This window comes from Mirounga leonina, unplaced genomic scaffold, assembly GCF_011800145.1.
Source record: "Mirounga leonina isolate KUSES-001 unplaced genomic scaffold, KU_Mleo_1.0 Mir_127, whole genome shotgun sequence".
In the NCBI taxonomy this organism is placed as follows: domain Eukaryota; kingdom Metazoa; phylum Chordata; class Mammalia; order Carnivora; family Phocidae; genus Mirounga; species Mirounga leonina.
The window spans coordinates 10,356,981-10,372,132 of NW_023270316.1; the positions used below are offsets into that span (position 1 = coordinate 10,356,981).

Here is a 15,152-nt window from a genome sequence, read left to right on the forward strand (position 1 = left end):
AGAGGAACAACTGGACATTATGTGGCGATGAAAGGCTACACCACCACCTTTGGCCTTACCAAAGCGATCAAGTATGAGGCTGATGAGACTCTGGGTCCAGCTGCTGATTTGCAGGAAGTACAGAAGACAGAGAAACATGAGAACTATGCCGTGAATGTGCACTTGGGAAAATCCAGACTCGCGGAAACTACAGGTCACATGGCCCAGGTCCTTCAACCATGAGGGGAAAAGGGACTACCTACAGATGAAAAGATGTTAAAGAAATTGCCAGAAAAGCAGCAAGATCCATCCATTGCTGTGTCCTTCAGCTCCAAGTTATTCAACCACAAATAACTGCAAATTTGAACCTCCTGAGTTTCACATTAAAGTGCATGGTTCTAGAAACATCTTTTACATTAAAATTGTAAGACAAAAAAAATCATCTCTGTATTGCTTGAACATTTACATTTATTTTTTTTTATCATTAATTCAGCCAGAGAATGGTTATCCTCTGGAGTTGGGTGTTTTAAGTTTAGAAACAAAATAAAACCACCAAAAAGGTGGTCTTTTTTTTTTTCAGTGCGAACTCCCTGTGACGTCACCCATACCCCTCCTTTTAAGTCCCACATGTCTGACATGTTTATATCCAGAAGAAACAATTACTGACACCTTCCATAGCTGTAACTGAAAACTTCAGATCTAAAATTACTTATCCCGAAATTGATTTCTATATTCCTTGTTTTGATTATTTCAGGTGGCTGTCAGTATCTTTTGGAGCCAGAAGAGGGCACTGCAGAGCAGCGTAGCTCTGAGTACTTGGGACTAGCAGACCCTGTCCTTTGCAGAAATGTGCAAAGCTTTACTGCAGAAATAAGAACAACTGAAGGGATAGTAGATAATCACTATAGGCCTTCTTTATTTACTAGGGAAAAAAAAGAACAGTCAAAATATATAACTATCTAAATACATATCTAAGCTATCAAATATGCATATAGATAGATGATAGATATAAATGTAGATATTTCTTCTTTTTTTTTTTTAAACTTTTTTTTTTTAAGATTTTATTTATTTATTTGAGAGAGAGTGAGAGAGAGAGCGCAAGAGGGGGTAGGGTTAGAGGGAGAACCAGACTCCCCGCCGAGCAGGGAGCCCCATGTGGGACTCGATCCCGGGACTCCGGGATCATGACCTGAGCCGAAGGCAGTCGCTTAACCGACTGAGCCACCCAGGCGCCCGATATTTCTTCTTTTAAAACATCCTAAAGCTGGAGGTGGCTGGCTGGCTTATTCAGTGGAGCATGTGACTCTTGATCTCGGGGTCCTGAGTTCGAGCCCCATATTGGGTGTGGCGCTTACTTAAAAAAAAATCAATCAATCAATCTGAGGCTGAATCTGAAGTTCTTCTATTATACTATTTATTCTTTGGCCATTTCTGCTATTATAAAAACAGTTTCTTATGACCTCACTGATATGAGGAATTCTTAATCGCAGGAAACAAACTGAGGGTTGCTGGAGTGGGGCGTGGGGTGGGAGGGATGGGGTGACTGGGTGATAGACACTGGGGAGGGTATGTGCTCTGGTAAGCGCTGTGAATTGTGCAAGACTGTTGAATCTCAGATCTGTACCTCTGAAAAAAATAATGCAATATATGTTAAGAAAAAAAAAAAGAAGAAGAAGAAGAAGGTAGCAGGAGGGGAAGAATGAAGGGGGAAATCAGAGGGGGAGATGAGCCATGAGAGACGATGGACTCTGAAAAACAAACTGAGGGTTCTAGAGGGGAGGGGGGTGGGAGGATGGGTTAGCCTGGTGGTGGGTATTGAGGAGGGCACATTCTGCATGGAGCACTGGGTGTTATGCACAAACAATGAATCATGGAACACTTCATCTAAAACTAATGATGTAATATATGGGGATTAACATAAGAATAAAAATAAATGAATAAATAAAAAACAGTTTCCAAGTACTTCCTTGTTCAGATTAATAGTGTATTTTATTTTAGCCAGTTCAAGTTTAGGACAAAGGAGAGCCGGCAGCCCTTCAGCAATCTCAGGCAGCGCAGAAATAATAATTTTGGAATCAATATAATAAATATTATTTATTTGCAGTTTCTGCAGAGGTTTTTCTGACATGAAGAACACTGCCTTCAGTGTCAACTACTCAGGTACAGGGCGGTAGATAAGTGACTGAATTCAGACCATCGCCTCACATCAAGGGAAAGATGACTAAGTCATGTCAGTGTCCCTCAAAGATGAAACAAGAGCAGTGGGGTCCAGTCCTCTCCTAAAACCTGCTGCCTTGGGGCCCCCATGGCCCGGGCTTTTCCCGTGACTGTATGTGTACTTGGGTATCAAAAGGCAGAAGCACCACCATGATGGGCTCCTTCAGCTGAGTTCTGTCTCTGAAAATAACTTTAAATAACATTCCTTGGGAGATAGGCTGTCAGCTCTAGGAGGTTAAGTCAATGCCAAAAGTCAGGGGAGGTGAGGAGACTTAAGAAAGTCACCTTCGGGGGGGTGAGGAGACTAAAGAAAGTTTCATGATACATCATGGTAAACAGCCTTTCTTGCACTACCCTGAAAATGTAATTTCTGGAAAAATTCCATCCACTCTTAGCTCCTTGTCTACACATGAATTTATTCTTCCAAGAGGTCTGGCGAATAATGAAACCAATTCAGTTTTTCATTGAAAAAATATAAGTGTGCCATCTTTCCTCATACGAGGGAAATTGCCAATGTGTCCAATGATCTTCCCCTTAATTGCAGATCTTGCTGTGAAATATGAAAATTATATTGCCAGTTCTGGTGTTCTCTAGGTTGTCAGGTGTGACTGAAAAGACCAGTTTGTGTCCACCACTTCCTCTCTAGCTGTGGCCATGTGGACACATGGGTTGGCAGTACCGCATTTGTTTATAGGCTTCTCTGTAGTTTGGAGCTCTGTGACTTTGCCCATGAAGTCACTAACTTGTTCAAAAGAAACTGGATGGTCTGTTTTTACTGAATACAGAGTTGTTCTATCTCCTGCTTATTTTTTCCTCCCTCAAATCTGTTTGAAACGCAGTATGCCTTACACTGTTTCCTCCACAGAGCTCAGCACTTATGCAAATAGTCTGCTCCAGATTACTTTGCCCCATGCATGCATTTCCAACTGCAGTTCTTTGCCCACGGCCCCCTTTGCAACTTCTACTCCTTCAATAACGTCTTTGCTGACATTTCAGACACGCATATTTCTCCCCACCCGGAGTCCTATAGCTTTCTACTGGACATATCATCCAGCACTTTACTGTCTACTTTTTACTGGTAATGTCATGCGTCATAGCCCTGCCTTTGTAACTAGGCTTTTCATTTCTGGTAAGCAAGAATTCTGATTCCTAGCTAACCCATATCTCTAATAGCCACTAATAGCATACTAAGTGCTTAGTAAATCTAACCTAATCTATTGATCAAGATGAGCAGGTTGTTGTCCGAGTATTACCTTTGGTCTGACTACTAGAGTTACCCTTTCTAGTCATTTGTTATTATGAATTTTCTTAGGGTGGCATGCTTCCCTGTTCTTTCTCTGCCCTGTTCTTGCCCACTTCGGTTCTCTGTACACCTGTCACCCCTCTGATTCTGCAACTATCAAGCAGGACAGAGCTGGGTTTGGAGAATCTTCTGGTTTGTAGGCAGCCTCCAGGATTTTGTTTTTCTTGGTGCTTTTCCCTGGAATAATTTCATCATCACCAACTAGGAAGCAACCTTGAAAGCTCATCTCATTTGTCTCCATGCCTGTAGGCAAAACAACTCTTTGAACTCATCATTCAGATTAGTATCAGGTCCCAGGCCAAGAACCTGAAACAGGTGTAAAGTGGATTAGAGAACATTTTATTGGACAATGGCAAGAAAGAGTCCAACATTTGTCTTAACGTTAAATTCCCTGGACACTGGAAAACCTGTTCAGATTAAGATGTTATAGCTGTGATGTGTGCCCCCACAAGCTTGTTTGCGTTTCTGCCCACATAAAAGGAAAAATAGAAGATAAAATTAAATGATAGACTCGGAGCTCCTGAGTGGTGCAGTCATTTGAGCGTCCAACTCTTGGTTTCGGCTTGGTGGTGATCTTGGGGCCCTGACACTGAGCCCCGCATTGGGCTCCACACTCAGCATGGAGTCTGCTTGAGATCCTCTCTCCCTCTCCCTGCCCCTCCTGCTTGTGCTCTCTCTCTCTAAATAAATAAATCTTTTTAAAAAAATAAATGACAGAATCAATCGTATAATGATGCTTTAGTGGAAAAAAAATTCATGTTTGATATTTTAATAGTGTTATCTATTTAATGTATGTAATGATTTGTCAGTATATTATCCCTTTACATTCCAAAACTAAAGTCACACTTATAATTTTTCAGCTTCGCAAGTCTGTTTTCAGCATAAGGGCAAGGAATCTTCTAGAAAAGGAGACTGCAGTCACTAAAATCTTAAGGTAACACCATCAAACATTGATACATATTTAAACACAAGTGGGATTATATTAAGCATAGAAGAGATCTTTCTTTTTAATGAGCTAATTTTCTGAGTATCAATACACACTTTCCACAGGAAATTAGATGTAGGTAACTATATACTTATAAATAATGTCAAATACATCATTAATATTTTTCCTGGAAGAGTAATATTTTATTAGCTCAGTTGTGCATTTCTTTTCTTTTCATGCACTCACACATAAATTGTAAGTATAAACATTTACAAAAAGATGAAAATAACTTTTATTCTTCCATGTTTTATGTCTTTTGTGATATCTGAGGGACAAATCACAATCTAAGGGGAAAATGGTAAAAGGGTAAGCTTTTTAGAAGTAATTATGACTTATTAATCTATTAAGAATAAATGTATTTAAAATCTGTAAGACTCAAAAGCATATCCATTTTAAAATGCTTATGAAAACATGTAACTTTAATGTTACTTTCTTAAACCTGCCTTGATAAAGTATCAGAAAGGAACATCAAGCTAGCTACTTAAGAGTATTTTAGAAGACTGTGTCATTGTCTGAAGTAACATGATCTTTATAAAAATGCATGAGCATTTGGAATGTAATTTTTTGGCAGATATATTACACAGACATGTGTAATCATACAGCTAAATATTGGGGAGCTGGAAGGAGAATGGCTGACAAGGGGAATGGATGAATTTTATGCTGGGAAGCCCCCTCCAACTTGTGCTGAGGGGAAGGAGTTGGACTCTCTTCTACTCTACTTCTCTTCCAGGAGTAGTCATTAAAGAGTTTTTGCCAGAGTGTGTATCGCTATAACCTGGATAACTGTAATGAGGAAATAAGGCTAATATATATGGCTTGAGAAGCTATTTTGAGTTTATAGCAGTACCTGAAATTTGTATACCAAAAATGATCCTAACTAGTCAGGACCATATTTTGTGTATTCATTCTTTTATTGGCTGACAATTCACGCATAGATACGAGTATGCGTTGGAGTACCTTTTATGAGAAGAGAATAAATGTTTTGGGGGCTTGTATATTATCACCACAAAAATATAATAAGATGAATCTAAGAGGTCTGGTTGACATAGAGAAAGAAAAACTTCTCTATGCACATTTGTAACAACCTGTGTCCCAATTTCAGTTTGCTTCCAGCTGGCTCAATCCAGCTGCCATCAGATAACGTCATGGGGCCGGCCTTGAACACTACATGGTTCTCCAGGGTCTTTATCAAGCTGCAACTACTATACTAGACAAATTCCTGGCAGCATCAATCCTTAGTGTCTTGAAGACGCTCCCTGTTCACACAAGACAGAACGTGTGCGGGTCCTGCCCCACAGCCGCACTCACAGGGAAGAGAATTCAGCCTCAAATCCACAACACCCCATGAGAGGAGTGTAATACTCTGGCCTGTATTCAGAGTCTACCTGCCAAATTCAGAACCAAAATGACATTACTCACCTACCCAGAATAACTACCTTCCTGAATGTGCCCTGGGGGTTCCCAGAGACTTCGGGAGCACAGGCAGACAGGGACACTTAGAAGAAGCCACTTCTAGAACCTCGCTTCCCAATGAACTCTTTCTTAAATTTGGTCTTCCAGTTTTCTTTTCCACCACCTTTTCCTTATTCACCTGCTCCTAGTTTACAAAAGAAAGGGGAGACTCTCATCCACGCACAAGAAATGTGAAACTATGGTGCTTATTGATCTGGGTTGCTAAACCTAAGGAGTGTTCCCGTGCAGCCTTCTCCAGAAGGGGGATCCCCCTGGGCAGCATCTTATTGTCTTATTGTCTATCCAGGTGACAAGTTTTTGGAAAACCTCCCACCAAGAATTCGTCTGCCTTAGGGATAGGCCTTAGGAATAATGTGAGTGTCTCAAGGGTGTGTGTTAACGTGTTATATGACTTGAAAAATAAAGTCAGACTTTTTCTGGCAGATTTGGCTCATTGGCTCGACACTGAAGGCTGACTTCGTGGTGCCCAAAGTCATAAAAGTGAACGCATTAGATGAATAAGCTCTTCAGTGTTTTCTCAAAGTCATATTGAAACACAGACACAATAATGCTAGAAATCACATCCTTTACTGCTAATTAACATTGTGAAGGGGAAATTTAGTTGTTGATTTTTAAATGTTCAGAAGTGGTTTTAAAAAGAGAAAATTTTGAAGAGAGAGAGAAAATTTGTGGGGGTACCTGAGCCAAATTTTTAAGACCATCAGGGAATAGGGACGCCCTCAGACTTGCCCAGTAATTGTGTGGTTTCAGGGACACCCAGAGCCATTGGCATTTTAGGACAGCCCAGCACACCACAAAATGAAAGGCAGCTCCCTGGGGGTGCTGTGACCCAGTCAATCTCAGGAAATAATACCCTACAACTAGAAAAATTAATTTTTACAATTTTTACAATTAGAAAAAAAATTAAGATTTGTTTTTAAGAATACAAATTTAATCTTTAGAAGATTAAAGGGAGTCTGCTTGAGATTCTCTCCCTCGTTCTCCCTCTGCCTCTGCCCCTCCATCTTGTGCTCTCTCTCTCTCTAAAAAATAAATAAAATAAATCTTTTAAAAAGTATATACACACCTCAAATCATGTTGTACACCTTATATTTACACATTATTTGTCAATTACCCCTCACTGAAGCTGGGGGAAAATGGCCTCTCCCATGACGATTTGCATTTTGAAAGGGAGGCGTTGAAGGAAGGAGAGAACTTTAAGACAAGGAGGTGCAGGTTTCGTGTCTTCATGGATGGGTCTGCCTTGATACAGAAGAAAGGAAGTCTAGCAGAGACTTGTTTCAGTACTCTGTCACTTGTAATTTTCCCGAGTCTTTTATTTTCATAGCCTTACTGTCCTCAGTTTCATTGAAGAGGTTCCTCCCCAAGGAGGCAGGAGTGCATTCTAGGAAGGTCTCATTAGAGAAAGACCTAAGCTGAATCATTTTGGCAAATATGTCACAGGTGGCCGTGTGTCCTGATTTGGGTGCAGATGGAGATAAGTCACATAAACTTTAAATCCAATGGTAAGTAGGGAAGATATTATGAAATATTAGTGTCTTAAAAACAACTTTTAAAAATAACAAATATTTGGGGAAAATAATACAAAACAAATCCCTGATCTAAGGTAAACAGATAAATTATTTAAATCCCCAGTTCTCTGGCAATTTAAGGATTGGAAGAAGTGATCCTCAGGGTCACCCTAGTTCTAACGTAAGCTACTGGACTTGGTGTCAGATGGCCTGGGCCAGCATCTGGCTCTGCTCCTCCATACCTTAAGCAACTCACTTACCTGCCTTTGCAGTGTAGACTGCCCCAATTGGTTGTCTGAACAATCTATTGATTAATCAAAGTGAGATTTAATACTTATTATAGTGAGGGAGACCACCGCCTCAGCATTCTTAGTAATGTCTCACAAGGGATAGGTCAGGAGTGGATATGTGTAAGGTTTTCGGTTTGGGGTTGTTTTTAGTGATTGAGATCGGGCAAAATTCTTGCTGTAAGAGTCTAGATCATTTCACAATATATACAAACATTGAATCATTATGTTGTATACCTGAAGCTAATAGAGTGCTATATGTCAATTATACCTCAATTAAAAAAAAAAAAAGAGTTTAGGACTCTCCAGGATACACAGGTAACAAGTACGTATTATGGACAGGTAACCATTACTATTCTGGGGTTGGGGGCACAGAGGAGGGGACATCCCTTGGCCTCCCCTGGGGTCGGGGCACAGTGGAGGGCACATCCCTTGGTCTCCCCAGGCCCCCAGTGTTCTTTCCACCTGCTCTGGCTCCACAGTTCAGTTGTCTGTTGTTCCAGTGGAGTTTGCTCCTCTGTTTTTCTCTTTCCTTCCTGATGTGGGGTAACTTTCTGCTGCCCAGAAGTCTATTCTATTATGTCTTCTGAATTTTTAACCATCTCCATGCATTACCTTTAAAAATAAATGGCAAGGTTTTTAGAAAAGCATTTAAAAAAAAAATGTTTAGGATTGATGGACCGAGCTGGGCAGGGTCTTGGCCTGAGGACCAATTATTTTTAGGTGATTGGTTTGACCAGTTGAGTGATATATTATCTAGAGGCAGGGGCTGGTCTATGAGTCTGTAATTCATATGAATGGATTTTCAGAGACTTCCTGAAGCTAACAATAAAATTACTTATTGGTTAACAGCCTTAAATTCTTGGGTAGGAATTTCCTGGAATGAATAGCAAAGTCCTATTGATGGAGAGGCCTGAGTTCTTAGTCCTGATAATTAAGCTGCGGGGCTGCCCTGAGTCTCAGTGCTCAGGGGATCCATATTTCCATTTGAAACAGGATCCACGTTATTCCAGAAAAGAGTATGTTATATACCTTGCCTGTGAAGAGGAAATTCGAGCCGACAAAGGGAAAAGTCAGAGAGAAAGGGGCCTAGAGTCGGAGGTATTTGAATCATCAGAGTCACGGGTGACTTCTACACATAATCATCTCTAATTTGTTCATCTCTGTTCTTCCATGTAGTATTTTCTTAAAATCAATCCATGCTCCGAGAAATAGAAATGAACTTCTCCATAGATTTGGGAACTCTCTGATAGAAACAGAAGTGGAGGAGGGGCGCCTGGGTGACTCAGTCGTTAAGCGTCTGCCTTCGGCTCAGGGCATGGTTCCTGGGTCCTGGGATCGAGCCCCGCATCGGGCTCCCTGCTCGGTGGGAAGCCTGCTTCTCTCTCTCCCACTCCCCCTGCTTGTGTTCCCTCTCTCGCTGTGTCTCTCTGTCAAATAAATAAAATCTTTAAAAAAAAAAAAAGAAACAGAAGTGAGGCATTTTGACAGACCTTGAGGATACGGTCACATGCTTGCATGCAGGGGATTTGCCTGGGGCAAATGGGCATCCGTATTTGTTTTTCCAAGATTTATGTGGAGAGGAGTGTGTAAGGAGGAGGATGTTCCATCACCTAAATTGTAAAATCCAGAGTTGCTATGAAATTCACTCTCGTTTTGACTTTGCCTATGCTGTTCAGCTCCACTGAGGAAGCTTCCCTCAGAAAGCCGTGACCTTTTCAGTACATCAGGAGAAATCAGAACAAATAGCAGTGTGCTTTCCACAGCCTCGCTGCCTCTACTGAGATTTCTCCCCTTCAGAGCCCTGAAACTGAGCACAGATGCATTATCATTCCTGCTAGGCTGAATGCAGAGAGAAATGTAAAAAATAAAATAATTAAACATTTTACATTACTTGAGAAAATTCCATCCTTGACCATCAGGACCTCACTAGTTAAGAAGTATCTTTACAGCTTTCTTGAACGATTGGTCTAGTATGCTATTTGCATTCTGATATTTGGATCTATGACAAAATTTTCCTGGCCGCACACTGGTATTAATAATTTTTTTAAGTCTAAGTAATAGTAGTGGGGCGCCTGGGTGGCTCAGTCGGTTAAGCATCTGCCTTTGGCTCAGGTCATGATCTCAGGGTCCTGGGATTGAGCCCCATGTTGGGCTCTCTGCTCAGGGGGAAGTCTGCTTCTTCCTCTCACTCTCTGTCTGTGCTCTCTCTCTCTCTCAAATAAATAAATAAAATCTTAAAAATATAAAGTCTAAGGAATAGTTGGTAGTTGAATACTTACTACAAAAAAATTAAATATAATTAATGACGTGGGGGGTTAGTTTTTCTGTAAGAGAATCATTTTTATTGACTAGAAATACAATTTATATACTACTTAAATATGAATAAAATCAGAACATATTTATTAAGATATAGATTTTTAAATGGCATTAGCTGGATTTTCATCCTGACAGAAAGGACTCACTCATTCAAGAAATACTTCTGTAGCATCTTCTGTGTGCTAGGCACTTTCCAAGATACTGGACACATAGATTATTCCCTCAAGGAGCTCATGTTTGCCCTGAGAACGTTATTTATGACACTAGTCAGGTGGAGGGGTCTTCGGTAATACCTCTAGTTCTCTGAACACAACTGTGGCAAGAAGATTCATACAGAGCATTGTCATGGTTCCCTGGCTGACTTTAATAGTTAAAATCATTTACCTAAAATGTTTCACAAAATAGAGTGTTTTCTACCTTAAACTTATTTCCATTGTGCCATGAAAATGCCTTTCCAACATGAAGATGGAGAGGAGTAGGAAAAGGGAGTTGGGAAAAGAATGAATGGTGAGTATTTGTGAAGACCCACGTATGATGCTAAGGTCTTACGTGTGTTATCTCAATCAGTACAACACAGCTATGCAGGAAAACACTGTTATTACCCCCATGTTATGCATGACAAAACCGAGGCTTAGACTGGGTAAGTACTTTCTCCCAAGATCACATACCATAGAAATGATCTTGGGTATCACATTGATACCAACTACAACCTGATTTCCCAAAGAGGCAGCCATATTTATGTGTCCCCAACAACTTATGCAACTAAGTTCTCCCGTTTACTGGAAAGTGACTGTGCGCTGAACACTGTACTCCTTTATAAGCTCTGTCTAACTAGGGCCTCATAGCAAACCCCGAAAGTCAAGGAGTATTAGCTCTGTTTTAGAGATGAAGAAATTAAGGCTCAGGAAGCTTAGGCGACTTGCCTAAAGTCACCCTGTCTAGCGAGTCAGGCCACTGTGCTAGTCTTGCTAACATAAGGTACCATCAGAACATTTCATGGATATACTCCCAAACTAATAACAGATTCATCAACCACGGTTGGCATCGCCGACAGCTGGCTGAAAGTCCTGGGAATGGAGACCCATGATCTTTGAAATGCCTGAAGTGCAACTAGAACACTCTCCATTCTGCTTGATTGGGCCAGGGGAAAAAATGGTCCTATCCCAGAATTAAGAAACCTAGCCGAATGGGTAGAGACCAGCACGTTGCAAGAACAACCGGCCAAGGGAGAGGGGAGGGCATGGTCACAGGTGTTGGTAAAGGTGAGCCTGATTGATTTGGCAGGTGGAAGAATGATTGAGAGTGGGATTGAAACCAAGAGCACTGGGTAGGAGGGGCTGGTGATCAGGCCCGAGGACCAGCTGGAGGAGAATCTCTACCTGCCTTCAGAGGCACCGCCCGCAGAGGCACAGTGACTGCCATGGCTGAGACAAGCATGGCATTGTCTTCTGCATGGGTGGTGACTGCCTACCTGGAACCTTAGTGTGCCCCTCACTTTGGAGCTCTGTGACTGATGGGGGGCTGAGGACTTAGCCAGGGGGCTTCGTCATGGGCGAAAGGCTGAATGCAAGTGTTTGTTTTTGCCCCATGGCCTCTTCCAGGTCCCTGTTCTCCCAGTTCTGCCTCCCTGGGGTCCAGGACAGATGAACTGACACCAGAGCTCTTCTCTAGAACATAACCATCTAGGTCACACTCCTCTGGAAGACAGATGAGCCTGATAGTGCAGAGACTGAGGAGATAGTGGAGTTTTCTGGAGGAAAGCATTCAGATTAAACCGCAGTGATGCCCTCCAAGAGGCCACCTGTTCCTATGCACATCATTAGCTACAGTACAAGGGGACTTTGAGGAAAGGACAAGCAGCCTCTTCATTCTTATTCTGTTCTCTCCGGTCTAGACCCAGAGCTTCCAGTTCTCTGAAGCAGGACCAATTACATGGAAATCTGAGGGAGCTTAATAATGCGAAACGTTAGCATCTTACCCCGGATGCTCCTGCCCATTTGACAAGCCCTCCTTTTCAAATTCTTGTTTCATTGTGTAGCCTAGTGATTCAGCAGCTTTGGAGGTCAAGTGAGTTCTCTGCAGCTCCACATTCTGGGCACCACTAGCAAGACACACTCTGCATGGCTCAGAGGGCCTGAGCACCTTGCAGCCTCTCACAGACCTTCGGGTTAGACCTGCCAACCACTCGGTGGAATGCGCTCCAGCTGCAGGAAGGGAGGGAGGGGAGGGGAGAGGGGCCAGAAAGACCCTGCGGATGAGAGGAAGCAGATACCCCTAAAGCTGGGTTTGGGTCAGCCTCCTGACATAGCAGCAATTTTTTTTCTGTTTTATTTTATTTTTTTTATTTTATTATGTTAATCACCATACATTATATCATTAGTTTTTGATGCAGTGTTCCATGATTCATTGTTTGTGTATAACACCCAGTGCTCCATTCAGTACGTGCCCTTTTTAATGCCCATCACCAGGCTAACCCATCCCCCCACCCCTCTCCCCTCTAGAACCCTCAGTTTGTTTCTCAGAGTCCATAGTCTCTCATGGTTCATCTCCCCCTCCGATTTCCACCCCCTTCATTTTTCCCTTCCTACTATCTTCTTCTTTTTTTTAACATATAATGTATTATTTGTTTCAGAGGTACAGGTCTGTGATTCAAGAGTCTTACATAATTCACAGCGCTCACCATAGCACATACCCTCCCCAATGTCTATCACCCAGCCACCCCATCCCTCCCACCCCCCACCACTCCAGCAACCCTCAGTTTGTTTCCTGAGATTGAGAATTCCTCATATCAGTGAGGTCATATGATACATGTCTTTCTCTGATTGACTTATTTCGCTCAGCATAATACCCTCTAGTTCCATCCACGCCATTGCAAATGGCAAGATTTTGGGGATTTTTTTGATGGCTGCATAATATTCCATTGTATATATATACCACATCTTCTTTACCCATTCATAGCAGCAATTTTTTATGACAAATATTTGGCAAGAATAATCTGAAGTCTTCAAAAACCAGAGTACTGGGTATTAATATACTCAATATTAATAAAACATTAAATTATTAACATTTGATTTAGTAAAGATATTTGTTAATGTGTAATGTATTTATAGATGTTCATATATTGAATACTAATTATTAATATTGAATATATTACCAGCAAAACATTAAATATTAACCAAATACGTAATGAAATATTAGATAGTTTCATAAATATTTATCTGTGATTCTATTTAGGCCGCCTAGTTGTTGTTTTCTCTTATTCCTGACATTTAAAAACTTTTGTAGATTAAGTTAAAGACCATTTGGAGAAACAGAGACTAAGTAAATATGTGGAAATTAAGTGTATTCAGAGAGCAATAAGGAGATAAGATCTCTGGGTATAAGCATTTGTATAAAACATAAAAGATGAAGATTTCAAAGAGGCAAAATATAACAATTTAAGCAAAATAATTTTTTTTGCTTTTTTAAAACCAGACTTTCTTTCCTTGAACTTTTCTTAAATTTTTTTATTGAGATGTAATTGACACATAGCATTATATTAATTTCAGGTGTACAACATAATTCGAGGGGATTTGTGTGTATTGTGAAAATGATCATCACAGTAAGCCTAGTTAACACCCGTCATCACGGGTAAAATAATGTATTCTAAACATGTTTTCCTAAGTCTTTCCTGATTTGTGGTAATCCAATATGTTATATTTCATTGAGATTGTACATGATGTGTACATTATTACAAAGTGATTGTAATAGTGCTATGCATCAGGAGAGCTGCTATTAAATTCTACCTAACAGATGCAGCAAGCTATTTGAACAGGGTTTTTCTTTTCCTATTTTATCATTGGAGCATAAAGTAATAAGTAGTATAAGAAAATCCGTATGGGTAGAAAAATTGGTTCATATGGTTTATGCAACATTTGCAAAATTTCACCTTTCTTATAATAAAAAGTTCAGTCTTTGCATTGTAATTTATGTTTTTCTGAGTCAGATGGAGCATTACTAAATTTAAACCCCCAGTGTGGTGTGGGGTTTCAGACGGTCTATTTCCTGAATTCTAATTGATGCACTAAAGGCAGGGATTTCCCTTGAGCTGATTTTCCTTTTTATTTATTATACCCACTTATTATAAGACAATAAGGCTTCCTTTATGTATTCAATCTACAATGAGGCTCTGGTTGCCCGTGTATTTACTTGTGTACATATGACAACATTTTTATGAATAGCACAAGATTGGAAAGAACAAATCGGATGTCGCTTAATGCTAAAGAGCCATATCCATTTACTCAGGACTGGGTTGACTCACAAAGGAGTGGGGTATTCACTACGATAAAAATGCAGCTTTTTCCTCATCTCAGCAAGAGGCCATTACAGAGAAGCTCACCTATTAGCATCTGTGGTTGTCTCCCCTTAGGAGGATTTCATTGTCACTCTCCTGGAGTCAGGTAAGAGCCCTTTCCAGGAAATACTCATTACCCATTCTCTTACCCCAGTCTACAGCCATAGTTTCACGTAATTACCACCGAAGGACTATTTTCCTGTTTTCTGTTGGTGTGATTACATTATATTAAGCAACATTCGATAATACTTTGCAATGTATAAACTTGTGGAGCTCAAAATCTAAGTAAAATCCCTCAAATTTAATGCTCTGCAAAGTTACATTGCAGTTCCTTTGGACGGTAATTACGTTTAATACCAGATGGTTTCATGCAATCTGACTTTTCTATAATGAATGAAAATAATTTGAAGACTCATAGACCTCTCTCTTTCATTACAGAATGTACAGGCTTTTCCCACACCCTTGTTCTGGAACATTAAGAAAGAAGATATGGAGAGAGAGAAGAAAGAAACTGAGGACCCCCTGCTACTATTTCTATAAACAACTAGTGGTGTTTAAAGGCTAATAAAGCTCCAAAGATCTCTCTTATAACCATAATCTTTGGGCCAATTTTAAAATATTTTAGATGGAGGAATGTCAAGAAAAATAGAGACAATTTCTTAAGACATGATTCTCTTCCCTCAACCTCCATAGAAGATTATATATATATATATATATATATATATATATATATATATATATATAT

The 15,152-nt window shown here is 40.4% G+C and overlaps 1 protein-coding gene across 1 annotated transcript in view; it reads left to right on the top strand.

Annotated features, from left to right (window-relative positions):
* NALCN (sodium leak channel, non-selective) overlaps window positions 1-15,152 on the top strand; it is a 295,448-nt gene that overhangs the window by 227,791 nt on the left and 52,505 nt on the right. The window contains exons 17-18 of the mRNA XM_035003104.1: window positions 4,360-4,433; window positions 14,427-14,513. Of these exons, the coding sequence (XP_034858995.1) occupies window positions 4,360-4,433; window positions 14,427-14,513 (161 nt within the window). The remainder of the gene's footprint in view (window positions 1-4,359; window positions 4,434-14,426; window positions 14,514-15,152) is intronic.